Raw genomic sequence first — 16,881 nt, 5'->3', positions numbered from 1 at the left:
AGTAGAATTAATAATATTAAATTGAGGTAGAATTAGTACTCAAATCAGAGCAAGCTTGACGTAATCGTTATGCTCCCAATTGTTTGCTAGAAGGTATATGACTTTTTGAAGTCGAATCCTTGACAAAATATTGATCATTTAGTTGAATACTAAAATGGTTTAAAGTTTTAATATTATTTATTGCAAAATTTGTATAAATTTAAGTAGATTTTTTTTTATAATATTGATACTTTATGGTTATTGTATAGAAAAAGGGAAGGCACAAAAATCATTCCAAATTGAAGATCTAATGATCTACTTTTTAAGCTTGATCTTTGAATTTGTTTTGGCTTTTTAAATTGTGTTTTTATTTTGAAATGAGTCATGCGTTAGTTATAAGTATGATATGTTTCTGGTGGATGTGAGGGTGCTCTCCAACTTGTTTACATGTTTAACTCGCACCATCTCAGCATTTGGAGTTGGCCATATTTGACTCCAACATGGCTAAGAGTTTATACTTTATATTATCCTTTTGGTCAAATTTAAAGTTCAATTTGCCATATTTTATTTTATCAATGAATGAATGCTTATCACCGTTCAGTTTCTTTGATGTGAAGTTTTTCTTTTCTTTTCTCGTTGTTCCCATATATGCATATTTTTAATATGCCTTTATATGATCTTATACATGTTTACGACGGACACTTCTAAAGAGAAAAAATTATATTCCCCTTATTAGACTCGATAATTATGTGTATATATAATATTAATTTAATTTACTAAATCGTTTTTCGGTGCATTGCAAACATAAATCCATGCAACCGCCCGCAGTTAAGTTTCCCCCCTAAGCCGCCCTTATCCTGATTGTCTAGAAGGTTACTAGTCACCGTTGACCTCTGCCAAAATATATCTGCTCCACCTGTTCCTTTCTGAACTGTCCGATCAACCCCTTTCTGTCTGCACCGTCGATCACTCTTGTCGCTTTTGTGCCACGTGTCGGGTCCACACGTTGATAAAAAAGTTTAAACCAGGCTCGTTCCGAGCCTCAGCTTTGGAGGGTGCCGAAGCTGATTATTCCCTTTATCCACTTTCCACTGATACTATATAACTTTCCTCTGTGTCTACCACTTGCTCACTCACTCACTCTCTAGTTGTGAATTGTGGTCTTAGCAAGCAACAAACTCTCTGAAAGTAGGTGACGATGGAGCATTATCATGTTCTTTTTTTGTGTGCCCATTCCTCGCGTGCAATTTTCTTGTTCAATTTTGAATCTGTGACCCATTTATTCCAATACTAGGATAGTGCTAAAAGTATTGGATCTTTGTTTTGTTCCTTCTTGGTGTGACTCTGATTTTCTAACATGTGATTGAATTTGTGACTCATTTTTGTATAGTGTTCATCAAATTCTCAGTATTAGAATTTTATTAATTTTTTTATTTGTCGATAGTACTAAAAAGATTGGATCTTTCTTCTTTTTTCTTTTTTTCTTTTCTGGTTGATCTTTCACGTGTTGAATCTGTGACCCATTTTTGTATAGTGTTTTCTTTTTATAACGATCCAATTCTCGGTAGTAGAATTAGCTCCATTCTTGTCTGTGTGGATGGTACTAAAAAGATTGGATCTTTTCTATTGCCTTCCTTTCTGCGTGCTGCTAATTTTCATTTTTGGATTCCTCCTGTGTTTGATCTTTCCATTTTTGGGTGATCTTGTCAGTGATTTTTTGTTTTGTTTTGGTTCCCTTGATTTTCCTGGGTTTGATTTGATATAAGCTGTAATGGGTTTGTGTTTCTTTTGATGGTTGTATGTTAAATCAGGTAGGTGATGCTGTTGCTATTTACTTTTCCATGAGTAGATCATGTGTTTGTTTGCTTAATTGAATGAGTCTCTCGTTGTGGATTTTCACTTGGTTGATTTGATTCTGGGATCTTTTTATTATTCCATTTTCTTGGATAATTTCTTGAAGTATAGATCTTCTCTGCCTACTTTCTTTTATTAAGAATCTAATAAAAGATAAAGGCTTTTTCTTTGGTTGGGGTTGGGGAGGGTACTTGAGATGAAAGGTTTCGCAATTGCTGCTTTTGTGGTGAATCTTTATATGTTGTTGATCTGAGGCATTTATGTTTAACTCTGACACTGTAAAAGACAAGCATAGATTTAAAATGAGAATTCAGTGATACTGTATTGGTATGTATTACTTTTATGTGACTTTTCATTGTGGTGATTGGACCCATTTGCTTGGACCACCTTGAATCCCTAATCCATCTGTATTTTTAAGAATAGAAGGCAATTTGTTTGTTAGTAAAAATATTGTTTAAAAACTTTCGTAATCAAACCAAGGAAAAAACATGGAAAAGGATATTTATCTTCTACTGTTCCTTTAAATTATAATGAGTAATTTCTGAAAACAATTCCAAAAAAACAAGTTAAAACTTACCATGCTATTGTTCCCTACTTTGTTTCTTTCTTAGATGATATGGTGTCATTGATATGATATGGGTAGTGTTAAATGTTAATAATAAATTATATTTTTCATAATACATGGCTACATTTTCATTATGTTGTTTTTTTGGTACTGTCTAGGATTGTCCTGAAGTTAGTGTAAAATTGGCTAGCAAGTGCTGATGGCATTGGTCTCTGGAAGAAGTTCTGCTCTGAACCCAAATGCACCTCTATTCATACCTGCTTCCCTTCGTCAGGTGGAGGATTTTTCACCCCAATGGTGGGAGCTTGTGAAATCTTCCACATGGTTTCGTCACTATTGGTTGAGCCAGCATAAGGAGGAAGATTTTGGAGAATCCGGTGATGACTCTGCTAATGATGATATGGAGGACATGCTCTCAGAAACTTTTGATCTAGGCATGGAAGAAGACTTGAATGTTCTAGAAAATGAGTTTGAGCAGTTGATGTTCTCTGAAGCTCAAGATCAACCAGTTCAGGATGATCCTAATGATGGAAAAAGGCCTCCATTAGGTAATTATTGGAGCTAATTTGTTGTATAATTGATACTGTGACTGTTTGTAAAAATGTTTTCAATATTTCCTTATTTGTTAATGTAGTTGCATGACTTCATTTTTATTTCAAGTGCTGTTATATGTTTAAGCCATAATGGATATCGGACTGAGAAAAGTAAAGGGCCGTTAGATTATAAAATATTTTGTATTTTCATTTTTAATTACAAAAGTGCACTTAATTTTCTATACAAGTTTTTTAAAATAATAAATAAAATAAAAATAAGGTGACATTTTTGTAAAACTGAAAACAGAAAATGAAAATATAGTATATTTTCTCAGTCTAAGCAGCCCCTAACATATCCAAAATATATGTGGAGATCTGTGTATATGCTTTTCTACTACAGGCTTGTGGAGATTAAACCTTCAGCTTAAAGGTAGAGCACATTATTCACTTGTAATGCCTATTCTTCGTGATAGTGGTAGCGTTGAAAATATACGTTGAAGCACTGCAATGGACTGAAATTTTCATCCAGTGTCACAGTATCTTTCAGCTGATACAATTTATTATTAACATTGTCATGTATTATGACCAGCCGATACAATTTATCTCATAGATGATTTGTTTCTTAATCAGATCTTAACAAAGATGTCAAAGCTCTTCTTAACAACTTGACACCAAAATCACCAAAGGAGAGGGGTCCCAAGTCACCTTCTGGGCCTGCAAAGCACCATGAGAAGCCTGCAAAGCATGTGAACATCAAGTGTGCACCTCAACGAATTATTCACCAACCTCGTTGAGAGAAACTTAGAAGCTCATGGTGATGATGACTTGCTAAACAGCAAGTTCAGCACTCGAGTTTGAAATCACTGTTGAAACAATTTTTGTATATAGAAGGTGCAGCGTTTCTGTATTTTTCTTCTTTAGTGTCATGTATATTTGACGTGTAGCCCTCGGAACTATAAGTAGGTGAGACACTAGTTATGACCAGCCGAAATCCGGGAATGTCTGTTTGATCAACTTTTCTTCATCATCTCATTGGGAAATAAAAGGTTACATGGAATATGAATTTATGGATTTGAATTTTACGTTTATCATGTTCATTTTGAGTTAGCTTTCCATGTCCATCGTGATTTACAATTTGGAATGAAATGGTTGAGTAGCTGTTTTTCTGTTTAGGCAAACACGTATCCATTATATGGTCAAGCGAAACTTAGTTAACAACTTTGATAAGAACCCCCGAGGTCCAAGAATTTCTGAACGCATAGATAAATTTATTACTCGTCTAAAATTTCAGACAGATTCGATAACCGAACCATGACATATTTGCTTAAAGAAGCAAAAGTTTTGATATGGTGAAACCTCAATTCATTGATAGTAAAGGATTAAGAGAGTAGATTGACCACCATAAATAAGTTTTGATTATGAATTTAGATGCCAAAATAGAAACAACTGTATAAAATTCAACATGCAACTAATCTAGATACACTTTCCCCCTCATGCCAACATGGATTAAAATTTGCTTCTCTCTCTCTTCGTTTCATCAGCGGCAAGAAAGTCAAGGATCTTGTAAAAAAAATACCTGTTTTGTAATTCTTAATTTATGAAAATGATCTACCTAATTGCCTGTTTCTGTTGACACTTTCCGTTTATGTGACCTCTTCCTTTTCCTATTCCTTTTTACTGTGTTGTCTCCTTTCATTTCCTGCACGAGTAACAATTAATGAACATGTAACAGATCTCTACGAAACAAAATTTAACTTCTAGGCAATAAACTCATTTCAATATTAAACACCATAGCTGAAAAGAACATACTGCGAAAATGCAATTTAGAGCTCACAAAACCAGAAGGGTTAAATAGGAACTATACTTGCAACAATATGTAAGTTGTTTTATAGAATTCCAAAACAATTATTCATGTTTCGGCGTATGGTAAAAAGAACTAGGTAAAGTGAATTAAAGTGTGGTCTTCACCTGAATGGTTGGGATGCCAAATAACTGATTTGGTAAAAAAAATATGACACAAGATTTACACGGATGGTGAATCAATTCCAAAGTTTATAAGGTAAATGTTTACATGTTCAATTTGAGAAAACAAAAATTTTGCCAACCCTACCTTCAAAGGACCAATATTTTGGTTTTCACAACTTTTCTTCTTGCATGAAAGTGGGTTTGGACCCTGCAGAGTTTAAATGCAATATCGTAAAAATATGACAATACTAAATGGGAACCATAAGCGGCTCAGAGTAATAAAGCTTCGCTCAAGTTAATTAAAACTTAAGTTCACTTGTAAATAAACTAGACATCGGAAACTGTGTCAAACACTGCAGATGAAAAAATAAAAGGAAAAAGCACAAAGAAATTAGTTACTGGCAAAAATGTTTCCAGTCTACATAAACAAACAATTAACCACTAAATTGGTTAAAAATATTCGAAGAGGGGTTAATAACTAAACATTTTTAAATTAAGTAACTAGTATAACTATACTTTCACTGTGACGAACCAATCATATTGATGCATCATTAATAAAACAAAAGAACAAGAAAACCACTGGATTATAAAAACTAAACAAAGCCTTATTTATTTAATCCACACAATATGTGAACATGCCAGAAGAAAGTCTATGATTCATATTCTGAAGGGTTTATAGCATTGTATTTCATATAGATTTCCAATACTGAAGTTAGCCACAACCACAAAATGGTATACGCTATATAATCCTAGAATAAGTTAACTATTAATGTAGATAACTTTATAGTAGTGTGGCCCATTGGGCCCATTTATAAATAGATACACATAAATACAAATACCAGTGTAAATTATAACCTTAGCTCTTTTTCTCTTGAACTTGGGTTTATCCTTGATGTCCATCGGATTCGTTGTGGTGATGCTCTTTGTCCCTGACTGCACATTTATCGTTTGATCTCCTAAATCTTCGTTTTCCAATGTTTCAGTAATGGAACTGTTAGCTTCCTCACTATTCAATCTATTCATTACCCTATCCTTAAATATCTGGTACTCTGTCTCACTCATATGCAACCGTCCTTCTTCTGAAGTTTTGACATAATGCCGCTGAAATGCAGATGGAGATTCAAGGAAAAGAGCATTTCGGAGACCAAATATGAGAGGCACACCGGGTACCTGCAACATGCAAATCAAGAAGAATAAATGCATGTAGTACACAATTTTACACATCTTGCTTTATTAGAGAAGCATTTCAACATATTTTAGACATAAATAACCAGAAGTTTTCAAAATTTTCTTTTAATGAGAAAAGCACCAGAGTCAATCATAAAATCTCAAAATGTACAAAAGGTAAACATAGCAAGGTAAATCACTTATGGCACAAATAGGAACCCTGGCTGAAGACTGAAAAATGAAACAGCCATTTAAAATTCATAAAGTAACTAATTTGATCAGAATTACTTAGCATTCAGAGATTTTGGACTTCAGCCTATCTCCTCCCACAGAATGTTATTAACAAAGTCCAGAGCATCTACCGGAAATTTCTGTGGTCTGCTGGCAATGAAAACAGCAAGAAAAGCTCGTCTCTCAGGATTCCAATTGTCAACCTAAGCAGAATGGGGATCTTGATTTTAAGGAGCTAATTGGGTGGAATAAAACAGCAATGTGTATTTTAAATTGATAAAGGCTCTGTTAGCTCAGTCTGGCTGAGACCTTACAGTAAGCATGTATCACCTTTAAGGAACTGATAATAGAAGGGTCGAACAAAAAAAAAAAACAGAGATTTCAGGTGGTGGCCCAACTTACTCAAGCTTCAGGATGAACTCTTCAAAATTCAAGGCAGAAACTTAAATGATTTTAAGACAATTACTGGGTATGCATGCCCAGCAATATATTCTAATTTTCATGATACCCCTCCTACCATTGATTGGGCCGTTTTGGTTTTGCACAAGTTTAACATCCTTTGAGTTTCCATTTTGTCTTTGCTTATCTTTCAAAATAGAATTGCTACTACAGATAGACTCAAAGATTGAGCTGCTACAAGATATTCAATGTTGTTTCTGTCATGCTTTTGTGGAAACCAGGGATTACCTAACTTTTTAGTGTAATTTTGCTCAAAGTTTATTGAAGCTGTAATGACTGGGGCTGACTTTGATTTGCCACTTCAAAGGTAGCTGATTGGCAACACTGCTTCCTCTTAACTAAGAAGAAAAACAGAGATATCTTTCTCACATGTGTCTCAGCTTTATGCTCCGTGATATATGCAATTTGGAAGTGTAGGAATATTGGTTTTTCAAAATGAATGATCTTAATCAGATCTGCCATCTTTGAAGGTTATTAGAGTGAAGGTTCTAATTGGTATAACTAGTGTCATTCTTTGTTCTGTTTTGGGGAGCGGGGTACCTCCATTATGATGTATAATTGTTGTTAAAATGTTTCATTTACTTTTCTCTAACCAAAAAATAATCATGAAGTTACACACCATAAATGAAAAGAACATGTAAGAGACAGCAAAACAAGAAAATGTAGAAGAATCATCTAGTTCTATACTTCTATTCAACCACCCTAACGAGAAATATTATTAGAAATGCTCTACTATTCCTCAGTCATTGATTTTGTTACTTTATGAAATATTTGGTTTTTGACTAAAGCTTAATTGCATCATGCGATCCATATAAGCAATTTCACTTAGTAGGATAAAGCTTTGTTGTTGTTGTAGCTCGAATATTCCTCTCAAGCCAAAATAAACTTGCTGTGTGACATGCTGGATAGATGTCCATTGAAACACCAAATCAGAAGATGTTTCACACATTGAGGCAAAGTGATGTACTCTCAATGGGGGTCGAATGGGATTATAAATAAGAGGAGGATAGAACTGGATCAGAATATTAAAAAAACATGTGTTTATTGACAGACAAACACTATCTTAGGATCTGTACCACTATCAATAGAAAAAAAGACGTAAAATGAGAGTGAAGATACAAAGCTAGTTCAGATGCACAAAACATGATAGTGTCCTTGTTTCCCCACCCTTCAACCATAGCAACCATTTTCAAAAATTGCATTATCATTGGGTTTAATCCAGCAGTTCCATATTCAACTAGTTTGGACAACACACAAAGTCTCCAAGATTCTTATTTTACTTCTAATTAAATACCAAGATCATCCATCAACTCCACTAACATACATACATCCATTAGTAAACTGTAACCCATCTTCCATAGACAGCAAAAATAAATTGGTGTTCAATTCAAATCCACCATGTCAGACTAACTAGCTTTACAGATAAATGGCCTTGGTTAAGACACTGCTCAGTTTCAACGAGCTTTAGGAGTTAATCAGATTGAAAAGATACTTGGTTTCACTTTTCACTAAATCAACATAAATCAAATTTTAAATAATCAAATACGTTCATTACCAAGAGCATATTCTCGAGACAAATGTATTGAAAGGAAAACATTAAAAAGAAAACAACATATCTAACTGTAGGAATCAACATTTAAAAATATATTTTAAACTCACCTCTTGCAACTTCTTCCGCAGGTCAGTATCTTGACTAGCAACAAAGAAGTGCTCAGAATTATTATCTCCAACAACCTCTGTGATGCAGGCATCTGCTCTCGTACATTTATCATGGTCACACCTGCAAATTGGAGTCAAGATCAAAGTAAATGAACATCTCCACAGGAATATTTGTGCTCAAATATCTTAAAACCCAAATAAACAAACAACAATCCTGACTGGTCCACTAATAGACTATGAGATGCTAATGACTAAGGCTAAAAATACAGCTTCATTACTTCAAATCAGGGAGCCTTATAACAAAATATTTTACTTTGAATCATTAAAAACAACATTTTACATCGACCAAAGTGAGAGGACATTGGATTTGAATGAGGCTATTATTTACACCTTTAGGCAATGCATGTGATTTATGTCATCCACAATCACTTCTTGGCTCCATGAAAGGATAAAGCTGTCATGTAAGGTGCGGTGGCTTTCTCACCAAATACCTATAGTACAAATAAGAAGGTAGAAAAGGAACTTCAAATTTTAGTAACAGTAAAGGATTTGGAAGGTTTAATTAGGCTCTTCTTTTTGAGCTGTTTCTTTGTTGAAGACAAAAAGTAGTGAGTGTTGTTTTGAGCAGTGAAGTGAGTGTTGTTGAAGACAACTTTTTCCTCAATCTCATTGTTTATCAGTATGACCAAGCCCAAGAAAAACAGATGACACAAACAGGCTGGCCCAACATGCCGAGCCAGCCCATTTGACACCTCTATTTAATTACGCCTTAAACAAACAAGCATCAGTTCAAATTCCACATGCCATTGCTTATTCAATCTGGCACCTTTCCTTATGCATGCATACATTATTAAAACTCGAAGAGTTCAGAAAATAATTCATTTTAACATAAGGCATAGTACATAAACAGGGGAAAGAAAGACCTTGCAACTATAAGCTTATGAGCTGCTTCAAGAGCCTCGGAATAAGAGGCACCAAGTCGTTTCAGCTCAGCAAGAACACATCTGCATCAATTCCATCCAAAACACAAATTAAAAAAAGAAATCACAATCTACACGAATGAAATTGGACAAAGAAAGAAACATTAACCTAAACCACAGAGATAACTTTACCTGGTTGTGTATAGTTTGACATTGGCACTGAGAATATTGGCAAGGGCGGTATCAGCAGGGGTTATACGATTTACAAGAAGGTGATTCACAAATGTGCCATCACATAGAACCTTGAAAGGTTTTCGGAAACCAAAGCACGCAGTGTAAAACGTCAAAATCTTTCTATGCCGCTTCTGCTTTTTCACCTTCATCTGCAATACAAATAGAATGCATGATGTATGTATTATGATTAAGAACTTAATCTAATAACCAAAAGGAATCATTCTTTTTCTGCAGTAAACTCAAAATCCAAATTCCAAAGGCGTGACGGAGTCAACAGAAATTAGTAAATTTGAACTTGTATCACAGAAAAGGAACGCACCGAAGTTGCTCAAGTTTAAGTGCTTCAATGAGTAGGAACAATAAGAAAGAGTAGCACCTGCACCAGCGTGATCGTGTCGCTGTGTTAGGGTTCTCTCTTCACTCCGTGCAAAATAAACGACACTGGGTTTTCGGAATACGCTGCCATATAATAATTATGTTTAAATATATTTCTAAACCCTATATTTTTATATATTTTTATTTTTAGTGTTTATTGTCCACTTAATTTATTAAAAATTTGTCATATAGTAATTTTTTTATTAAACTGCGTTAACGAAGAAGTAAAAATAAATTTATAAAATAAAACTAAAAATTAATTTAAAAATATTTTTTTAAATACAATAACCAAATATATATTTAAACTTAATAATTATAATTTTCAATTTAGTTTCCGTTTAATTGAACTAACAAAATATTTTCTCCTATAATGTTTTTATTATTAAGTTTTAAATTATTTTATGCGATATAGCATATTTTATATATATATATATATATATATATATATATATATATAATTTAAATAAATTTATATGATAAAAATTTTATATTATTATTTAATTATTGAATTTTTTATACTAACATAAAATACATTCACAATATACAAATTTTTACATTATATTTAATTATAAATTATCGTAAAAGTAAATACATTAATTTTTATAATACTTAATATAATAATTATATTACAATGTATTTAAAATTATTAATAGTGTAAAAATGTCTGTATTGACAATATATTAAAAATTAAATTTAAAAAAAAGTAAAATAAAAATATATATTGTATAGAAGAGTAAAAAATATATAGAAATGGGAACAAATGCTTGTTTAGATGGGAGAAAAAGAAGTAAATAATAAATATATTTAGTAAGAAAAAATTATAACAATAAATTATTTTAATTCAAAAGGTTAAAATTTGTAATATAAATTTTTTTAGAATACTTATTTCACAACAAAACAATTATATAAAATTTACTTCTTTTTATATTATTTAATTTTTAATATATATATATATATGCGTGAATGATTTTATTCAAATTAAATCGCATCTCTATTTTAACTTTTGATATAAAAATTATATTAGTTGAGCAAGTGTAATCTAAAATATGTCTAACAAAAAGAAAAGGTCAAGATGGCCAAAATTCTAAAAAAAAGTAAACAATAATTTGTACAATAATTTTAATAGAATAAATCATATAAATATTAGGGGAATGTATTGGTTTAGAATTTTATAGGATTTTAAAATACTTTTTTTATGTAAAAAAATTTGTTAGTATTTAATCAGGATTTTATGTCACTTAAAAATAATTCAGTGATATTCAATCTAGATTTTTAAAATTTTTTAAACAGCACATTAAAATTTATTTGTATTTATTTAAGACTTTTTACAACTTAAAAATAATTTATTAGTATTAAAAAAAATAAATATTTTGAAGGATTATTGTATTAAAGGAATTTTGAAAGACTTTTTAGTAATATCTATAAATATTAAATTTATAAAACAATCTCATCCAAACCCATCATATTTTTTAGGATTGTTTGAAGCGACTTTTCAAATGCTTTAAGAATTTTCAAGTGAGTTTTTCATCTCTTTCTTTTTTGTACTCATGTCTTCTCCATTTTTTTCTCTACTAATAATACTACACTACTATTCGTATATAATATTGTACTACTGTTCTCATTCCATTCTCATATTTTGATAAAAACGTAAATGGCCATGTCATTGACTTACTTTATTTTATTCTATTTAGTTGAGTTTGTTCTTTAGATATATAATACAGGAAACGCTTGAAATTTTAACTTTAAATAATAATTTTTTTATAATACGCGTCAAGAAAAAAGAAAGGTAAAAACTGAAATTAATATCATGATCTCTACAATCAATTGTAGATTTTCAAATAGTTAACTAGCATATTTAAGGGTTAAGTTTAAGATATTTATCTATACCATATAGCATTTTTTAAATTGAATAAATAGATGTTTAAATATCTAAAATATAGAAATAATAATGTATACCCTATATATATATATGTGTGTGTGTGTGTGTGTGTGTATATATATATATAGCAGTTAAGCCTTTTACGAGGCTATAGTATTGTTTTCAATTATATAGGTACCTATTAGGTGAGATATAAATTTAATAAGTATCCTTATTAATAATTATTTATATAATTAGTTTCCAATATATGTTGTTTTAGTAATTCAAATGGGAGATTCACAAGGAAATAATAAAGGAAAGGGAAAAGAGAAAGAAAACTATGAAGTTTGGACTAAGGAAGATTCAGATGAATTGCTATAGCTGATAGTTGATGTTATAAAAAAGTGGACTGCGTGATATTAATAGGTCAGTTAGAAAACTAATTGTGGAGAAAGTTATCCTTTCTCATCACAATGCTAAAATTAAATTTTCTAAAATGTATAATTATTACTTGAGTCGAATAAAGTAATTTTAAAAATAATATGTCAATACGTATGTGCAACAACTCTGGCTTTGAGTGAGAGCCAATTATAAAAACATTAACCGCTAGTGATGAAGTATGCAAAAAGTACTTAAAGGTGAGATTATTTCGTAACCTTTTAATATATTAGTAGTTTACAAGTTTAGTGTGTTATGTTATTTTCAATATATTAATAATGGATTTTTTTCTAGTCTCACCCAAGTCACAAAAATCTTTGAGAAAAAAATATGGTTAATTATGAGGATTTGATGATTGTTGTTAGGGATGGAACTGCTAATGGACACACTTTCATGTCAGTAGACCCTGATGATACTAATGCTACAACTTTTGAAGAAGAAAATGTTGATTTTGGGATGGAAAACTTTTCATATGATCTTAATAATGATATATTCATAGCATCAATCAGTATAAACTACCTTACCAGCATCCATCACCTCGCCCAAGCATTTCACCACCTCAACCCCCTTTAAGCTCAAAGGTTCCCACTGAAAATTAATTGTAAGTAGAGTAAGTTCGAGTATGGAGGGAGTTATAACTCAGTTGAGAACAATAGTCAAGTCAAAGTTCTAGAAAATCTATTTGTTGGCATTGAAACTATAGCCGTTAATTTTGAAAAAAAAAATGTCTAACTTGATGAAAAAATCTATCTTATAAGATATCATCTACAAGATTTTGCAAGTCAAGGTAATAACTTTGAAAATGAGAAAAAATTATTCAATCTTTGTCATGCATCTTTAAGGAATGTGATCGAGAGATATTTGATATTTTTAAATCAAAGTTCATAATTTTTTAGCACCTCCATTTTTTTATTTAAGACACAAGTAGAACTTGTGTTAGCATATGTAACACTACATAAGTTTCTTCGCAAAGAATGTCATTATGATGAATTTCCAATTGAATTGATGGATGAACCTTCATTTTTAACATTACCGATTAATGAAGATAATAATTTTGAGCATATTATTCAAACTCAGAAACAAGAGCAAGAAGACGCTAATGCTTGGAGAACTAGTATAACTATGGATATGTGGGTGAATGCTATTTAGGAGGACATGATATTACGGAGAATTATTATTATTATTTATCCAAATATTGTTATTTTTATTATTATTTTAGTCTTTTACTCTTTTTAAATTTGAATGTATGAAAAAAAATATTGAACTTTTTATGTCAAAAATCTACGAAATTCTATAAAATTCACAAAATCTTGCAGAATTCATTAAAATCCTGACTTAAAAGTCTTACAAAATCCATTAAAATTCTAATTTTAAAGTCTTGCAGAATTCTGCAAAGTATTAAAAATCATAAAAATTCTGCAAAGTCTTTTAAAATCCGCATGACTTTTTTTAACTAAAAAAGTCCTTTAAAATCTTAATCCAATACACCTCTTTGGTCTAAATAACCTGTATCATAATTAAAATATAAAAATAATTGATGAATCAAGTTTTATGAGTAAAAAACAAGTGATAAAAGACTTTTCATAATGACTTGTTTTAAATTAGTTCAAATAGAAGTTATTTTTGAATAATAGTTATTTTTGTATAAAGATTTTAGATAACTAAAAATACTTTATCAAAATAATTAGGATAATTAATAAAAAATTTAATGTATTATGTGAAATAAAAATATATTAAAATTACTAAACTCATAGATCTATTGATAAATATTATTCTAACTTAGTCTAAATTTTAATGAATATAATTATTTAAATGCAGAAGATATATGTAGTCTAAAAAAATATTAAAATAAAAATATAATTAATTATAATGATAAAAAATTATTTTAAAAACATTTTTATAGCTTATCTAAACATGTTCCTGGTTTTTATTAAATAATAATAATAAAAATTTTCAAATTAAGTTTCTAAAATATTGTCTCATTGAATTATTTTTACTTAGTAAGAAACTTGATTTAATTGATTGAACTTAACTAGGACATAATAAAGTAAAATAACGATATAAAAAAATTAAGTAAAAAAGTAATTAAAAAATTACAAATACAACACAAATTTTAACTTAAAACTATTTGAAATGAATTTAGAACTTTTTATTTCATCACTTTATGTTTACTTTTAATTTAATTTCAATCTTAATTTTTCTATGATCGCCAACTACCCATACTAGTATTACTTGTAACACCTTAACTTTATTGCATTTTTGTTTTTAAAATGAAAGAATTTTATTTTCTAAAATTGTAATATTTCTCGCTTAAGCAAAATTGTTTAATTTGAACATAGACGCCTCTAGAGTATTCTTACTTAGGCAAGACAGTTCTTGCTCGAGTAAGAGTAGATAAAAAAATTTTAGTTGTACTATCGCTCAAGCGAGAATTAGTGACAAAATAAGAGTTCTCTGGAGTGTTTTCACTGAGGTAAAAGTGTCTCACTCAAGTGAAAATATTAGTAAATGTATATAAATTTTTTATCTAATTTTTTTCTCAGGCGAGAATAGTCTCGCTCAAGCAAGAAATCCTTGAGTAAAAGAATATTTAAGTAATTTTGATGTTTTTAAAACTTAGATTACAAGGCAATTAACCATTTTCATCTTACTCTCATTTCTTTCACTCTATTCCACACCTGAAAAAATACCTTTACTCTCAAAAGCTCTCTCGAATTTGAGCTTCAACATCTTTTCTACTTGATTTCCAATAAGTTCTTCGAATTATATTTTCAATCTCACTTATATTTTATCATTTTTTTCTTCTTCTCAAAAGTTACTCTACTTTGTGATACTTAGGAAGAATTTGGTCTTTTGAACAATATCTTCCACCAAAATATTTTACGTGGATCATTTTCTTAAGGTTTGAAGAGTTCTATCCCATCAATAAAAAAAAATTGTACATATGTAATGTATACAATTTTCATATACAATCTTTGCTTCTTTAAGTAGTAACATGCTTTTTTTATATTATTTTAGAAATATAAGTTGTAAATGAATTTTGAGTTAATGAACTAGATGATATGTATTTTTATTGTTGATTGAATGGATGAAATATGATTCATTAAAATATGCGATTTGAGCTGAATCTAGAAATTTCTGACATTTGGCATAACTTGCTTAATGTATGATGAGAGTGGCGAGAATGCGCTATGATGAGTCAAATGTTGAGAAATAAATGATGAAATATTAGTGTGAATAGTTATAGAGATATACTAAAAGTATAGAAGATTGAGACGATTTTGAAAGTATGTGAGAAATGTAAGGTGATGAATGATTTTTGATATGATTGTGCATAAATTAATGAATGTGAAAGTATCACATGGCCTCACTCATTTTTTGACTAAACTTCTCACTGTACTTTTGATAAGTGGCTGAGTATTGCATATGTTGTACCCGTGTTGCAATAGCTAACCAACAATTATCTATATGTATGTAAGACCTCATGGATCTTAGAGGCATAATTGACTATGTTAAGAACTCCAAGAAATATTATAAAGTACTAAAAAACTATTATCACAGTATATAATGAATTATATATATAAGAGAATGACATATTATTGTATTATGTGATTACAATGTATGTGGTATGACATTGTTGATTTATTTATTATTGTGCTTGGTTGTTGTGAAATTTCTAAATTGATTGTTTGGCTTTATTCTAATAGTGAGGAGAAGATTTGTCCTTACTTACAATTTCAGGAAATAAAATTGATCATTCCTTAGAGACCACTTAGGTCAATTGAGTGAAGTTTTGAAAGTAGATTAAATAATATATTTAGAGAATGATAGAGATATGTCATTGTAAATTTGTTATAGCCTGTAAGAATGGATCCTAAATTTGTTATAGCCTGTAAGAATGTAACATAAGCTATGATGAATTATGTATACTCCTTCCATGACTTCGACCATCTAGGACGATTGACCAGGTAAGATCACAACTTACACTGGAAACCATTATAAGGAGGACTTGACATAGGAAGAAATGGAAGAACTAGAGAAGTGATGAGTTAAAGACTGATTTAGATTAGGATAATATTCTTAGGATTTTGGTTCTGAGAATGATATACTTATTAGAACTTAATATATTTGATCTTGTAATTATTAATTGAAGTCCTAATATATTTTAATTATAACTTGTAAATGTTAAACTCATGTATTTAAATAATACAAATATGTTAATTATTTTTTGTTATTCAAATTTTATTTTATTTAGTAAGATGTGTTGAAATGAGGAACCTTTAATTATATTTTAAATTTTATCATTTTGAGTATTACTAAAACTTTTACAGATTAAATGAGAAAAAATAAAATATTTAGAGCATGTTTGATTTACTTTTTAAAAGCATTTTTTAATTTTTAAGAATAAATTGTAATACAAATAAAAAAAGAAAAAACATAGAGCATATGAGCTTATTCTAGAACAACTCAATAGATTTAATAGATTTTAATAACAATTAAAAGAAAAAAATTAAATTTTATCTATTTAATTTTTTTATCTCTTCTTACTTTATAAATTAATGAACTATACAGTCTGTATATGATTGCTTATAATACAATTAATTATAATATAGTAAGAATAACACATAAATATAAGCTCATTAA

At 29.9% G+C, this 16,881-nt stretch overlaps 2 protein-coding genes across 7 annotated transcripts; one reads left to right on the top strand and one right to left on the bottom strand.

The window, feature by feature from the left end:
* The first annotated feature begins 1,109 nt into the window (after positions 1-1,109).
* On the top strand, positions 1,110-5,255 carry LOC113846233 (protein EARLY RESPONSIVE TO DEHYDRATION 15-like). 3 transcript variants are annotated; one of them, XM_027474259.1, is made up of 3 exons: positions 1,110-1,167; positions 2,555-2,951; positions 3,561-3,972. In XM_027474259.1, the coding sequence occupies exons 2-3, from the start codon at positions 2,598-2,600 to the stop codon at positions 3,723-3,725; spliced, it is 519 nt and encodes a 172-aa protein (XP_027330060.1). In that variant the 5' UTR covers positions 1,110-1,167; positions 2,555-2,597; the 3' UTR covers positions 3,726-3,972. The 3 variants fall into 3 exon arrangements, with proteins under 3 accessions (XP_027330060.1, XP_027330062.1, XP_027330061.1); XM_027474261.1 differs by having other exon boundaries at positions 1,111-1,167; positions 2,557-2,946; positions 3,562-4,035; XM_027474260.1 differs by having other exon boundaries at positions 1,111-2,946; positions 3,562-5,255.
* Positions 4,159-10,022, bottom strand: LOC113846232 (rRNA-processing protein UTP23 homolog). Of its 4 annotated transcripts, none has more exons than XM_027474256.1 (7): positions 9,943-10,019; positions 9,525-9,715; positions 9,336-9,416; positions 8,413-8,533; positions 5,752-6,066; positions 5,042-5,104; positions 4,159-4,630 (listed from the first exon to the last, which is right to left on the bottom strand). In XM_027474256.1, exons 2-7 carry the CDS (start codon positions 9,713-9,715, stop codon positions 4,544-4,546), a joined length of 858 nt encoding a protein of 285 aa, XP_027330057.1. In that variant the 5' UTR covers positions 9,943-10,019; the 3' UTR covers positions 4,159-4,543. The 4 variants fall into 4 exon arrangements, with proteins under 4 accessions (XP_027330057.1, XP_027330056.1, XP_027330058.1 ...); XM_027474255.1 differs by having other exon boundaries at positions 4,283-4,630; positions 9,886-10,022; XM_027474257.1 differs by lacking the exon at positions 9,943-10,019 and adding an exon at positions 9,854-9,931 and having other exon boundaries at positions 4,532-4,630.
* Positions 10,023-16,881: the final 6,859 nt, after the last annotated feature.

This window comes from Abrus precatorius, unplaced genomic scaffold (assembly GCF_003935025.1).
Source record: "Abrus precatorius isolate BTA unplaced genomic scaffold, Abrus_2018 Scaffold8, whole genome shotgun sequence".
Classification (NCBI taxonomy): Eukaryota; Viridiplantae; Streptophyta; class Magnoliopsida; order Fabales; family Fabaceae; genus Abrus; species Abrus precatorius.
The sequence above is the reverse complement of the archived record's forward strand: the minus strand, read 5'-3'. Positions and strand labels throughout refer to the sequence as shown.